At 41.3% G+C, this 13,886-nt stretch overlaps 3 protein-coding genes across 3 annotated transcripts; all 3 read left to right on the top strand.

Annotated features, from left to right (window-relative positions):
* Nucleotides 1–2,158: 2,158 nt before the first annotated feature.
* Nucleotides 2,159–3,510, top strand: LOC103719911 (germin-like protein 9-1). The gene has a single exon (XM_008809392.4). It carries the CDS (start codon nt 2,899–2,901, stop codon nt 3,508–3,510), a length of 612 nt encoding a protein of 203 aa, XP_008807614.4. The 5' UTR covers nt 2,159–2,898.
* A 3,343-nt stretch (nt 3,511–6,853) lies between these two features.
* Nucleotides 6,854–7,649, top strand: LOC103719912 (germin-like protein 9-1). The gene has a single exon (XM_008809393.4). It carries the CDS (start codon nt 6,914–6,916, stop codon nt 7,523–7,525), a length of 612 nt encoding a protein of 203 aa, XP_008807615.1. The 5' UTR covers nt 6,854–6,913; the 3' UTR covers nt 7,526–7,649.
* A 3,898-nt stretch (nt 7,650–11,547) lies between these two features.
* Nucleotides 11,548–12,598, top strand: LOC103719909 (germin-like protein 9-3). Its single transcript, XM_008809391.4, has one exon. It carries the CDS (start codon nt 11,844–11,846, stop codon nt 12,453–12,455), a length of 612 nt encoding a protein of 203 aa, XP_008807613.4. The 5' UTR covers nt 11,548–11,843; the 3' UTR covers nt 12,456–12,598.
* The last annotated feature ends 1,288 nt before the right edge of the window (nt 12,599–13,886 follow it).

Consider the following 13,886-nt stretch of genomic DNA (forward strand, 5'->3'; position numbering starts at 1 on the left):
CACTGCCAAGTTCTACAAGTCAGCCAATTCATCTCCCTCAACGGTAGGCCAACAACTGTAAGCACAGATGGTTGGCAACTCACCCCTAAGGGCTTAACCTTCAGGAGGTCCAGATTCATATCTCAGCTTGTATTGTTAAAGATTGCTATAACTCTGCTGTTAGATTTTTTTTAAAAACTTTTTTACAAGAATCCACATAAATATTTTCATCTTCAAAGAGACAGGATAAAACTGCACCGAATCCCAACTATTGGGCCTATCTAACTCTAGCTCCCATCAATGATGAACCTGTAGAATGAAATAATTCAGAATGCCAAGTACTATTGCGCCATCTCTATCTTCTCCTATGCTGTCCCTTCTTTGATAGGTTTCAAGTTTACAGCTTCATAAGCTATATCATGGCTCTTATAATTTATTATGATTGATGTCCCTAACTCATTAAAATTATCAAATAATAAACATATTGACTCATTTTTGTATGAACTTAATTATTCTTCTTGATCCAATACTGCCTTAAACTGCTTTGGAAGAATCACGATAAAAAAGAAAAGATCTGGAAACCAGAATGATAGATTTTCCTGTTTCTCCCAATCTTTATAACAGCTTACCAATTTGCCTGCTCCATAATAGCTAGAAATTATTAGATTCTCTAGAGTAGCTTCCTGCAAGTGTTAGAATCTGTTACTGCACTACAACTAGGGCTCTTAAGGATTTTCTTTTAAGAAAATTATGTCCTGAGAAACCAGTGTTTTCTGAATACCTTATTCCTCTAATATAGTCCACCACCACTTGTACAACTGCATGACATTTGAGATTAATCACACCTAGACATCCGTTGCAAGTTGGACTTGCAGAACCTTTCCAATCCATCAAACAGACTTCCCTCTTGGCCTCCTCTTGCATTCATCAAAAAGATGACTTCCAGACGTGGTCCATTATTTTGATCATCTAATTCAGTGGTTTCACCTCCTATAGTTCCTTTGCTGAACTTTTATATGATCTGCTTTTCTAGAATTTATTTAATTCAATGGTTGTAGGGATTTGTAGGATTAAGGATCACAAGCCACCTTGGTTTAAGCCTCTTTTTCGCAGAATTAAAAGGATGTGTTATCTTTTCTTCTTATTTTACGCAATACATCTATCTAAAGAACTTCTCCTTCCAAGGATGGAGAAGAGAAACTTCAAAAACTCGTATAACCTCTTCAAAAATCAGACTCAGCAGAACATGGACGTTGATTAGACTTGCTGTGAGGACCTGTGCGGGCATGTGTTTAGTCCCACATCGGTTATTCGCTGGGTAGATCTTGGGTACTTATATAGGATCAAGGAATCCAAATAATACCTTCCGGCTAGCCATTTTGGGTGAGGTCCTGGGTTGTTACAAATGGTATCAGAGCCGACCCGGCCCATAGCCGATGTGGACTAGGGGACACTGCAGCACGGATCTATTGGGGTTGACCACGGGCCAATCGTGGTGTTTGTGATTAGATTTGAATAGATTTGAACCCTTAGCCTGACGAGGACGTCAGGGCTTAAACGGGGGGAGTATGTGAGGACCCATGCGGGCGTGTGTTTAGTCCCACATCGGTTATTCGCTGGGTAGATCTTGGGTACTTATATAGGATCAAGGAATCCAAATAATAACTTCCGGCTAGCCATTTTGGGTGAGGTCCTGGGTTGTTACACTTGCATCCAGAAGTTCCTTCATAATTAAGCACTTACTTTGCTGGCAAGAATGAGCCTTCCATTAGTAATAGATGTCTGTATTTAACAAGGCATTGCTGGATAAGTTGAGTACTCATGAAGCAGATTCATGGCTTGCAATATTGCAGATGATAAGCTCCTTTCTTTTTCAGAAAACTAGGAAATGAAGTATTATTTACCATTCCAAATTCTTCCTATATCCCTAAAAAAAGAGCAGTGGACATCAGCCATTCTGATTTCAGCATGGGCCTATATGGTTGTGCAAGTGGATTGGGAGCAACTTCAGACACTTCATACCCAAACATCTGGACTCCCCAGGAGTCAGTTTCAGAAGAGGTTGCGAGGTTCAATATGAAGCCCACGTTCTAATCTGCCTATCAAACATAGAAAATGATAGTAATCCTTGAAAGGTTTAATCCATACACAATTCTTTTCGACAATTAAGAGGGGGGCGATAGTTGGAGCGATGGACCAGGAAACAACATGGTGTGCTCATAATTCAATCAGGATTCAAGATAGATTCTGCAGCTAAAACAGCATTGCAAAAACACACCTCATTGTGAACCAACCATAGAGTGAATCAGATGGCATCTTCGGCGCGCCTCATTGTGGGCCAAGTCTCTGAAACCGTGTTGAACATCCAAGGTTAAACATTTTGCTAATGGACTCTTCTGCTGATCGGCCGGTCTGAATCTTTGACTGACCGCATCAAGCACTACAACCAGACATGCTTGTCCAACCACAGAATTAAATTTTATCGGCTTCTGACCTGCAGGTTTAAGTAACTTCGTTAGTAGAAAAAGTTTCGTATCCACAACGAGAACATGGTTGATTGGTAAATCACCAAGCATTCCACCTGAGTTGCAATACTTTGACCAGGACCAAGCAATATAAACTGTAACTTATGGAGGCCCTCTAAAAGGACTACTTCCGGATCAAACAACAACGACAAGGCAATTCAGAATAGCACAAAAATGCTTGGCTGTAAGCAATGGCGCCATGCAGTAAAATAACGCAATAATAAGCACTGCCTCTAGGCCGGCATGCAACTCTTGTATCGGACGCGTAAATGCCAGCTCCAAGCTCTTGAACAATTCTCCCTTAAGGTACTCCTCGCACACCTATACATACCCCATGTAAACGCCTTCTCCAACCAAACAAAGCACCATTCTCCTAGCAACCTCTCCAAAAAATATGGCTTCCAATGCATGGGTAGCTCTTGCCATAGTTCTTGCAACCCTCCTCGGCACACACGCTGCAGACCCTGACATCACATCAGATTTCATAGTGCCGGATGGAGTCACTCCAGATGCCGACTTCTTCACCTTTAAAGGGCTCAATCAGGCCTTGCGGGGTGCTCCCAGAGATGCACCATTTAAGGTGACCAAGGCGAGCCAGGGAGAGTTCCCTGCACTCATGGGGCAGAGCGTCTCGTATGCTGCGCTACAGTTTGCACCTGGAGGCATCAATGCACCCCACACCCACCCTCGCTCGGCAGAGCTTCTCCTCGTCGTGCAAGGATGGCTCGAGGTCGGGCTAGTAGACTCCAACAACACGCTCTTCACTCAGGTGCTGCGGACTGGTGACCTGTTTGTGTTCCCCAAAGGCCTGGTGCACTTCCAATCGAACAAAGACCCCAGATACCCAGCTGTTGCCTTGTCGGCATTCGGCAGTGCTAATGCCGGCACAGTCTCTCTCCCGAAGACTTTGTTTGGCAGCGGCATTGACAAAGATGTGTTGGCCAAGTCCTTCAAGACTGATGCTCTAACCATTGACATGCTTGTTTCAGCTGCCGCCCTGGGTTGATTTACTTGACCCTCTGAAGTTGTTTGCATCTTTCTGTATCCTGTTTTGATTTCCTGTTCGTTTTGAGAGTATGTTTGGTAGCTTGTTATTCTTCATAGGAGTGTCAAATGTTGATAAGAGTGGAAGCGTACCTATGGATATACTTTGCTTCCTTCTGATCATGTCCATGTAATTCTTTCTATCTGATTGCTTGCTGAATAATATTCCTTTCATTCTTTCATTTTACTTGTTTTCTAAATTATTTTCATTGTGTGGGTAAATGAAATACAACCCTACTGTCTTGAACTCTCTGTTCATCTATAAGATCTCCTCCTCCTCCTCCTCCTCTTCTTCTTCTTCTGTTGAATGAAACTGGAGGAAGTGAGACACTTCCCCTGGATTTATTAACTGGATAAACTAATAGTTACAACAGCTGTTAAGAAAAGGCTGTACGTGGGAGAGAAGGGGAGGAAGAAACAAGTCAGAAGACACGAAAGAGGTGTCTAGAGAACACTCTTAGCGTCATGTGGTGATATTTCTTTCGAAACATCTTCGCGGTCTGTTTTCTCTGCTCTCAAGTTCTTCGAGCATATTTTTCTGTACTCCCTGCTTTTCTTACTGCAGAACAGGCTTCCCTTCTGCTTGCTTTCCTATGCTTGCTTTGCCTCATGATCTCCTCCTCACCAAAGCAATCCCTTGGTAGCTTCTAGGGCTTTAAAGCACCTAAATTGGTTTTCCCGCGTATATAAGATATGATTATATGTATTGTCATGCCCCGACCCTAAGGCTCTATCCTAAAAAATATGCTAAACCTGAAAATTTATCACGACCTCAATATTTGTAATAAAAAATGATCTCACTTAATAACAAACAACAAAACTAGTCCAGTTGTAAAATTTAATCATCCAATCAGCATCCGGGATGTGATGCTCTATCTAATTATCCTCCCTACCTGTGATCTCAACTATAGCCAAACAAATCACTTGCAACCTAGAACTGGGAAAAGAAAAAGAGAAAAGAGGTTTTGAGTTTTACAGCTAAGTAAGAATCCCAAACTACTATACCATAAGTAATAAGAAAATAATCAATTAATAATATGAGATAAATGAATATCGTATAAATAGTTGGAAAACTCATAAACAACATGCACTTAATTTCTCATTATTATTGTTTCAAAAAAGCATATATATATATATATATATATAATCAATTGTTCAACAATAATTTCTTATGTCATGTTATTTGTTTCTTATAAACTTGATTTCTAAGTTTTTGATTGATTTTCTTCTTCGACTTTAGACTAACCAAGATCATGATATAGCCCACGACTGATACTGTATCATGTTATAGCCCGTGGTGGCTATCTGACCTATGTTATAGCCTGTGGTAGCTATCCGACCTATATTGTAGCCTGTGGTGGCTATCCGACCCCTATTATAGCATATGGTGGTTTTCCACGCATAAACTCGTGGAGGCTTTCAATGTGTCAGCCTATGGGCGCTATGACGAGATTAGTCCAAATCATATCTTGTACGTCTGATTTATCTGTTACTCTTGTCAAATCAATTATCACATATTCAATAATTTTTTCTCAAATTTAAGGTATCTTTGTTCACATAATTATATTCTCAATATATGATACGTATAATAACTATACGAACATATTTGTACTGAAAATTATATAAAATATATCATCACATGCCAAACCAAATTTATCGATATATATATATATATATATATATATATATATATATATATATATATATGGATTCTTACCTCTATCGCAATCCAACGCAACTACAACACATAACATGTCTAGTCAATTTATTATCAATATAATACCAACTTATCCCTTATCAACCACTTGCCATATTAATGAATCAATTATTCAGTAATTATCCAATTTTTAGAGTTCTAATATTTGAACTTTCATATTTTCTATTCTCCTTTAATTTAAATAAATAAAAAGTCAAGGTCTTTCTCAATTTAGAACCAGAGTATAAGATCTCATTAGATTTCTTTCTGCTCAAATGACTGTAGCCCCATACAAAAACCAAGGCTGAGTATAAAAATACATTCATATAGGAAGATATACGAGGCCAGCTAGATGACAACGTCTAATTGTTCAAATCAGTCAATACAACATAATCAAATTTATCTGATCAAGAAACATATATCCAGTCAAGTAAAAGGTAATAGATCAGGGGTTATCAATTATGGGTCTATTGGTAGCTGATAATAGTCAGGTGCAGGATGGATAGGGTCGACTAGATAACAACGTCCGACAATCCAGGTCGATCCACTCTGCCAATTAACTAGTCAACTCAAGAGTCAGACCATGCTATGGGTAACATAATAGGGATTTATCATGATAGGGCCCAAGGGTACTCGATGATGGTCGGGCTAAGTCTAGCGCAATGGATGGTCACAGCAGCATTAGACCAGGACCCTCTACTGAGGTCGACTAGTTAGTAACATTCGAGTGTTTGGATTGATCGGGTCTAGGCAGTCTAACAAGTCAACTCAAGAACATGAGTTAGGCTACTGTATATATTGCTCAATAAAGATTGATAATGATGAAATTTTAACTTGCTCAGCACGTGCCATGGTGGGGGGGTGGCTAGCATATCGTCCGACGATTATAGATCAGGCCCTTCACCAAAGCCCTTCACCAGCGACGATCCACTGTCTGTCGACTTCGAGAAAGTGCAAATAAAGGTAAAGAAATCTCAAATAAAAGTAATAGAAGGAAATAATTTATCCTGCTCATACTTGAACTCTGTCGCTCAATTGATGTGGACAAAATTCTGGAGGATAATTTTTTCCATCCTCTAGCATTGGTCTTGGAAATATTTCCACGCTATCAGCCCACTTCATTGTGGACTTCATCCTGAAACCGTGTTGGACATCCAAGGTTAAACATTTTGCTAATGGACCCTTCTGTTGATCGAACAGAAGATTAGCTGGTATATAGACCGAAGATCGCCACTCGTACATGTTCAACAGTAGCAAAAGTTTCGTATCCACAACCAGAACATGGTTGATTGGTAAATCACCAAGCATTTCACCTGAGTTGCATTACTTTGACCAGGACCAACCAATATAAACTGTAACTTATGGAGGCCCTCTAAAAGGACTACTTCCGGATCAAACAACAACGACAAGGCAATTCAGAATACTACAAAATTCAGAATAGCACAAAAATGCTTGGCTGTAAGCTATGGCGCCGTGTACTAAAAATAAGGCAATAATAAGCACTGCCTCTAGGCCGGCATTCAACTCTTGTATCGGACGCGTAAAAGCCAGCTCCCAGCTCTTGAACAATTCTCCCTTAAGGTACTCCTTGCATACCTATATATACCCCTTGTAAACGCTTTCTCCAACCAAACAAAGCACCATTCTCCTAGCAACCTCTCCAAAAAATATGGCTTCCAATGCATGGGTATCTCTTGCCATAGTTCTTGCAACCCTCCTCGGCACAGACGCTGCAGACCCTGACATCACATCAGATTTTATAGTTACGGATGGAGTCACTCCAGATGCCGAGTTCTTCACCTTTAAAGGGCTCAAGCAGGCCTTGCGGGGTGCTCCCAGAGATGCACCATTTAAGGTGACCAAGGCGAGCCAGGGAGAGTTCCCAGCACTCATGGGGCTGAGCGTCTCGTATGCTGCGCTGCAGTTTGCACCTGGAGGCATCAATGCACCCCACACCCACCCTCGCTCGGCAGAGCTTCTCCTCGTCGTGCAAGGATGGCTCGAGGTCGGGCTTGTGGACTCCAACAACACGCTCTTCACTCAGGCGCTGCGGACTGGTGACTTGTTTGTGTTCCCTAAGGGCCTGGTGCACTTCCAAGTTAACAAGGACTCCAGATACCCAGCTGTTGCCTTGTCGGCATTCGGCAGTGCTAATGCCGGCACAGTCTCTCTCCCGAAAACTTTGTTTGGCAGCGGCATTGACAAAGATGTGCTGGCGAAGTCCTTTAAGACCGATGCTCTAACCATTGATAAGCTTGTTTCAGCTGCCGCCATGGGTTGATTTACTTGAGCCTCTGAAGTTGTTTGCATCTTTCTGTGTTCTCTTTTGATTTCCTGTTCGTTTAATTGGAGAGTATGTTTGGTAGCTTGTCATTCTTCACGAGTGGTCAATGTTGGTAAGAGTGGAAGCGTACCAATTGATATACTTTGCTTCCTTCTCATCATATCCATGTAATTGTTTCTATCTGGTTGCTTGCTGAATAACAAACCTTTCATTCTTTCATTTTACTTGTTTTCTAAATTATTTTCATTGTGTGGGTAAATGAAATGCAACCCTGCTGTCTTGAACTCTCTGTTCAGCTATAAGATCTCGATCCTCCTCTTCGTTTTTTTTTTATGAGTGAAACTGGAGGAAGTGAGACAATTCCCCTGGATTTATTAAGCAAATAAACTAATAGTTACAACAGCTGTTAATTAAGAAACGGCTGTACATGGGAGAGAAGGGGAGGAAGAAACAAGTCAGAAGCCACGAACGAGGTGGCTGTAGAACACTCTTAGTGTCATGTGGTGATATTTCTTTCCAAACATCTTCGCGGTCTGTTTTCTCTGCTCTCAAGTTCTTCGAGCATATTTTCCTCTACTCCCTGCTTTTCTCAGTGCACAACAGGCTTCCCTTCTACTTGCTTTCCTCATGATCTCCTCCTCATCCAAGCAATCCCTTGGTAGCTTCTAGGGCTTTAAAGCACCTCAATTGGTTTCCCCTCACATATAATATATCATTATATGTATTTATCTCCATCACAACACCTTACGTGCTTGCAACTCATTCACCTCAACATCCATACTCAAGATTCACTAATGAAGGGCTCTTAGCTTTGTCATCTCACTAGGAGAGCTGGTGATCTCCAGTGGAGGGAGGGTCCCTGATGCCAGAGTGTTTACCGAGCACCGGTGCAATATTATTGGACTGTGCTATAATTTTGTATCACCGTCCAAAAAAAATCGTGGCATCTGAATCGACCTCCCCGGTGGCATTCTGTCAAAAACCTTCATTTGTTAAGCCATTTGCATATGGTGGTAAAGGATTTGCTACGGTGCCCCCAAGGGTAGAAACGTTATTTAACCATGATGATAAACGTGGAGGAAGAGGAGAGAGGACGTAGAGGGACCGCCCGCATGAAAAAAATGCTGCCTTCTGATTCAGTAAGGATGGTCGAGATTCGTCTGCCGGCGACCGCCCGAAGCCAGTCGTGTGCGTGGCTGGTGCAGGTAATTTTGTAGAACTCCAGAGCTCTTTCAGTTGGCACGAATAGCTGGTGCCATAATAATTAGGAACTTCTTTTGGAGCTTTTTCATGCTCTGCCGACGGAACCAACGCGTCTCCCCCTCCATATTCGGCGGGGTGGCGGGCGGCGGCGGAAATGCGAGCAGAGGAGGTGAGAAGGCGAAGGCGTGGATGTGGATGGAGGAGAATCGACGTAAATCCAGGCAGCATGGGGCAGGTGGGCGATGGGGGAGAGGCGGGTGGTGGCCGGGAGGCGGGCGGCGCTGGAAGGCGGCAAAGAGGAGGAGTAGTTCACGGATGGGGGACGAGAACCGATGAGAAGCCAGTGCCGGCAGGGAGGCGGGCGGCGCGGGAAGGCGGGCAGCGTGGGGAGGTTACCCACACTAGGACGGATCGAGGGATGGAACAGGGGTTGGAGGAGGCGGCCGGCATGGGGATAGATTGGGGGATGGAACGGGGTTGGAGTCGAGAAAAGAAAAATAAATAAAAAAGGTGGCAACCGATTCCTTTACTTGGTGAGAGAAAATTGTCCTCACTATTCTTATCCGATGGATGGCTAGAAGCCTAGAATCTTTCCGATTTTTTCACAAAAAATGTTAAAAGAGCACCATAGCACATCCGGATTGTAAATGAGCTTATCGACTGACTTAAGCTTCTTGTTTAGTTTCTAAAACTCAGTTGGCCCTCAATCACTTCGCTCAAAATTAAATAAAGTATTAGCATAATGTTAGGAATGACGTAACGATTTGTATCGGCCTATTATATTTTTATTTGTTAGATGAGTATTATTTTCTTTTGTTAGCATGATTTTATTAGAGCGGTTTTAAAGATCACATACTAACTTATATCGGCACGTAATATTTTTTTTTTGTTATCATGATTCTATATTCGCTTATATTACTTTTCCTGTATAGAGTCTATATTCGAGTATATGTAACCTCTAAAATGTACCGAATGTGATTGAATAGTGAAATAAATTCTTTTTTCTCTCTCTTTTTTCTTTTGTTTTTTTTTTTGTTTGCAAATATTTTAATACTATATCGAAGCCCGCGATGACCTAATCTACTGCTACCATCTTTCGTCTTTGTTGTGGCCATCATTCTATATCTAGAAGCTTTGAAGACCTTCATTGTTGATCTATCATTCTCTATTTCTAGGTGAATCAACATCCGAAGATCCTATATTTTTCGGTGGATCTGCAAATTTTCTATTTTCCTACAAATCCTCTATTTTCAAGTAAATCAACATTTGAAGATTATATTAGTAGACCTGCATATCCTCTATTTTTAGTACATTAATATCTGAAGATCCTTTGTTTTCTAATTGATCCATAGCTGCTGACCACCGCTTTTCTCCTCAACTTTGCATCTTCGGTCGTCTCTCCTCATCATCCCATGGCCCCTTTCTTTCTATCTTCAATTTTATTTACTATCTTCGGCTTCTTCACCATCTAATTCGAGGTCTCTTACTCCTCTTCCATGATGCGTCCATCTACAAGAATCGTCAATCTTCAGTTGCCTTCTCTCTGAGCTCTATCCTCACTATAACTGTCATCTTCTATGTGTCTTCTTATTATTACATCATTAAACAAGTCAATCAGCTACATCGGCAGACACGTAAGTCTGTCACGTCAGTCAGACACAATGATAGACATATCAATTTGCTATGTTAGTCAATCATGTCAGTAGACCAATTAATCCACCGCATCAGTTACATACGCCAGCTTCTAAGCTACTACTTCAACTCTCGATCTAGTAGATCAGTTTCTGGGTACATTCATGATCTAGTTTCCAAACTCAAGTTGGCACCTATAGTACCATCTTGAGTTTGAAGGAGGATATTAACGTAATTTTAGAGATGATATAACAACCTATATCAGCCTATAATATGTTGTTAGCATGATCTTGTATTAGTCAGTTTGTTAGCATAATCTTGTCAGGGTAATTTTACAGATCACATAAAAACTTATATCAACGAGTAACATTTTTCTTTGTTAGCATGATTTTATATCAGTTTATATTATCTTTTTAATATAGAGTCTATATACGAGTATATATAACTCTTGAGATATATCGAATGTGATTAAACATTAAAATAATTCTTTTTCTCTCTCTCTCTCTCTCTCATTTGTTTTTTTTTCTTCTATAAATATTTAAATACAAAGCAAGGGAAGAAGCTGCCACGGCAAATGAACTCGCAAAAACTAATACAGATAATATCGTGCAACATTACAAAATTTATATGATACCTACGAGGTTCACATCTTGGAATCAGCTACAAGGATAGAACAGAGGTGGTCGAGAATATGCTGCCGTTAGAGGGAAGAGAGTCTGCGGCTATATCTGCCGACTTCGAAAAGGTGCAATTGAAGGTAAAGAAATCTCACACAAAAGTAGTGGAAGGAAATAATTTAGCCCGCTCATACCTGAACTGCGTCGCTCTATTGCTTGGCCACAATAAAGATGCTGTGGACGAAATTCTGGAGGATAATTTTTTCCATCCTCTAGCATTGGTCTCGGAAATATTTCCACGCTATCAGCACACTTCATTGTGGACTTCATCCTGAAACCGTGTCGAACATCCAAGGTTAAACATTTTGCTTATGGACCCTTCTGTTGATCGAACAGAAGATTAGCTAGTATATACACCGAAGATCGCCACTCATACATGTTCAACAGTAGAAAAAGTTTCGTATCCACAACCAGAACATTGTTGATTGGTAAATCACCAAGCATTTCACCTGAGTTGCATTACTTTGACCAGGACCAACCAATATAAACTGTAACTTATGGAGGCCCTCTAAAAGGACTACTTCCGGATCAAACAACAACGACAAGGCAATTCAGAATACTACAATATTCAGAATAGCACAGAAATGCTTGGCTGTAAGCTATAGCGCCGTGCACTAAAATAACGCAATAACAAGCACTGCCTCTAGGCCGGCATGCAACTCTTGTATCGGACGCGTAAATGCCAGGTCCAAGCTCTTGAACAAGTCTCCCTTAAGGTACTCCTGCATACCTACATATACCCCATGTAAACGCCTTCTCCAACCAAACAAAGCACCATTCTCCTAGCAACCTCTCCAAAAAATATGGCTTCAAATGCATGGGTAGCTCTTGCCATAGTTCTTGCAACCCTCCTCGGCACACACGCTGCAGACCCTGACATCACATCAGATTTCATTGTGCCGGATGGAGTCGCTCCAGATGCCGACTTCTTCACCTTCAAAGGGCTCAAGCAGGCCTTGCGGGGTGCTCCCAGAGATGCACCATTTAAGGTGACCAAGGCGAGCCAGGGAGAGTTCCCTGCACTCATGGGGCAGAGCGTCTCGTATGCTGCGCTACAGTTTGCACCTGGAGGCATCAATGCACCCCACACCCACCCTCGCTCGGCGGAGCTTCTCCTCGTCGTGCAAGGATGGCTCGAGGTCGGGCTTGTAGACTCCAACAACACGCTCTTCACTCAGGTGCTGCGGACTGGCGACCTGTTTGTGTTCCCCAAGGGCCTGGTGCACTTCCAAGCGAACAAAGACCCCAGATACCCAGCTGTTGCCTTGTCGGCATTCGGCAGTGCTAATGCCGGCACAGTCTCTCTTCCGAAGACTTTGTTTGGCAGCGGCATTGACAAAGATGTGTTGGCGAAGTCCTTCAAGACTGATGCTCAAACCATTGACAAGCTTGTTTCAGCTGCCACCATGGGTTGATTTACGTAATTCAGCAGAGCATCTCGAGTTGCTGCTGCCCGTGTGATTTCCGTCTTTGGCTTCTTGTTGTTTGGAGTAATGTTGATTACTAGCCCGTTCTTTAATTATAGTGTTGCCTGTCTCTGGCGGTGAAATATATTCCCTTTATTCTTTTTTTCTTTTTTAATTTTCCAGTCTGTCTTGCTCTTGAGCGGAATGGTGGGAAACCACCACAAATTTCATCAAGAAAAAGAAATAAGATACAAAATTTTATTTCTTGACATGTTTTTTTTTTTTTTTTTTGCCATTTCCATGCTATTGTTCCAATGTGAATCGAGAGTGTATTTTACACATATTTCCAAGTAAAGAGGATAAACGTCGCCCACTGCTTTGGACTCTTTTTTCAGCTAATTTCACAAATTGTACATCATACTTTCAGCTATATGAATACCATGATACTGTATCTTTCCAAAGAAAATTAACAAAAATAAGAAGAGGACAACGCAAAAAACTGGATCTACTGTAGACATAGAAAGTAAAAATTTCGACGCTACATCATTGATGAGGAACATGACCAATTATAGGAGACTTTCGGATACTTTGGTAGCAATTATTTGCTAACGCTTATGGAGAGAGGAAAAGGTAGGATTTTCTTGAACACCTCTTCTTCTATTTCTTTATGGATGACATCTCTTTGAGTCACGTCAAGGCGCCAAAAAAAAAAAAAAGAAAAGCTAAAAAAGAAATTGACAATGTTATCTAGACTGTAGAGCTGATAACAGAACAAGCCCCGGGCCATAAACTATATTTATGGTAGCCTGGCTTTGGGCTAAGCCTATTTAAAATTTGATATTTTTCATGCCCAAGCCCGATCCATGATCAACTCTAATCCGGAATGGAACATCATTATCTGAGGACCCAGCTCGGGTCCTTCAGTTTTGCCTACTGTTTTCTGTCGCTTGATCTTGTTAGAAACTATCTTAACCAAACGATGATATTCATGAGACATACCTCCAGCCATAATTGTTTAAGTGTTTGATTAGAGTCTACCCATAAGAGACTTGAAGAAGGAGTCTTCTAATCCACAAGAGACTTAAAGGAGTCTTCTAACCTATGCCTCCTTAAAAGCCATAAAATCGATATCAATAAGCTAGGCTAGGGACCCTTATCAGATAAGCAAAACCTCGAAAGTTTTCTTCCATCAAGGAAACTACTGTGTGTAGTTACTTACATAACGACATTTAGTAGGTAGTTATCTACATAACTACATTTAGTGGGTAGTTAACAACTTAATGATATAGGCCATACAAAAATGTGCCCAACATTCTCCCACTTGGCTCACATGTCGTAGTCAGGCAATTCTCAGAAGTGACAGTTAATACAATAGTATGACCATAATCACTTTATTGTCACTCAACTTATCAGCTAGTTATGTAACTGTTACCCAAATAA

The sequence above is a fragment of the Phoenix dactylifera genome, chromosome 3 (genome assembly GCF_051530095.1).
Source record: "Phoenix dactylifera cultivar Ajwa chromosome 3, Ajwa_hap1_PhDact_Kaust_v1.1, whole genome shotgun sequence".
In the NCBI taxonomy this organism is placed as follows: domain Eukaryota; kingdom Viridiplantae; phylum Streptophyta; class Magnoliopsida; order Arecales; family Arecaceae; genus Phoenix; species Phoenix dactylifera.

Bases quoted from the DNA above. Each gene is read 5' to 3' on its own strand.
- LOC103719912 (XM_008809393.4), top strand. From the start codon at position 6,914: ATGGCTTCCAATGCATGGGTATCTCTTGCCATAGTTCTTGCAACCCTC.
- LOC103719911 (XM_008809392.4), top strand. From the start codon at position 2,899: ATGGCTTCCAATGCATGGGTAGCTCTTGCCATAGTTCTTGCAACCCTC.
- LOC103719909 (XM_008809391.4), top strand. From the start codon at position 11,844: ATGGCTTCAAATGCATGGGTAGCTCTTGCCATAGTTCTTGCAACCCTC.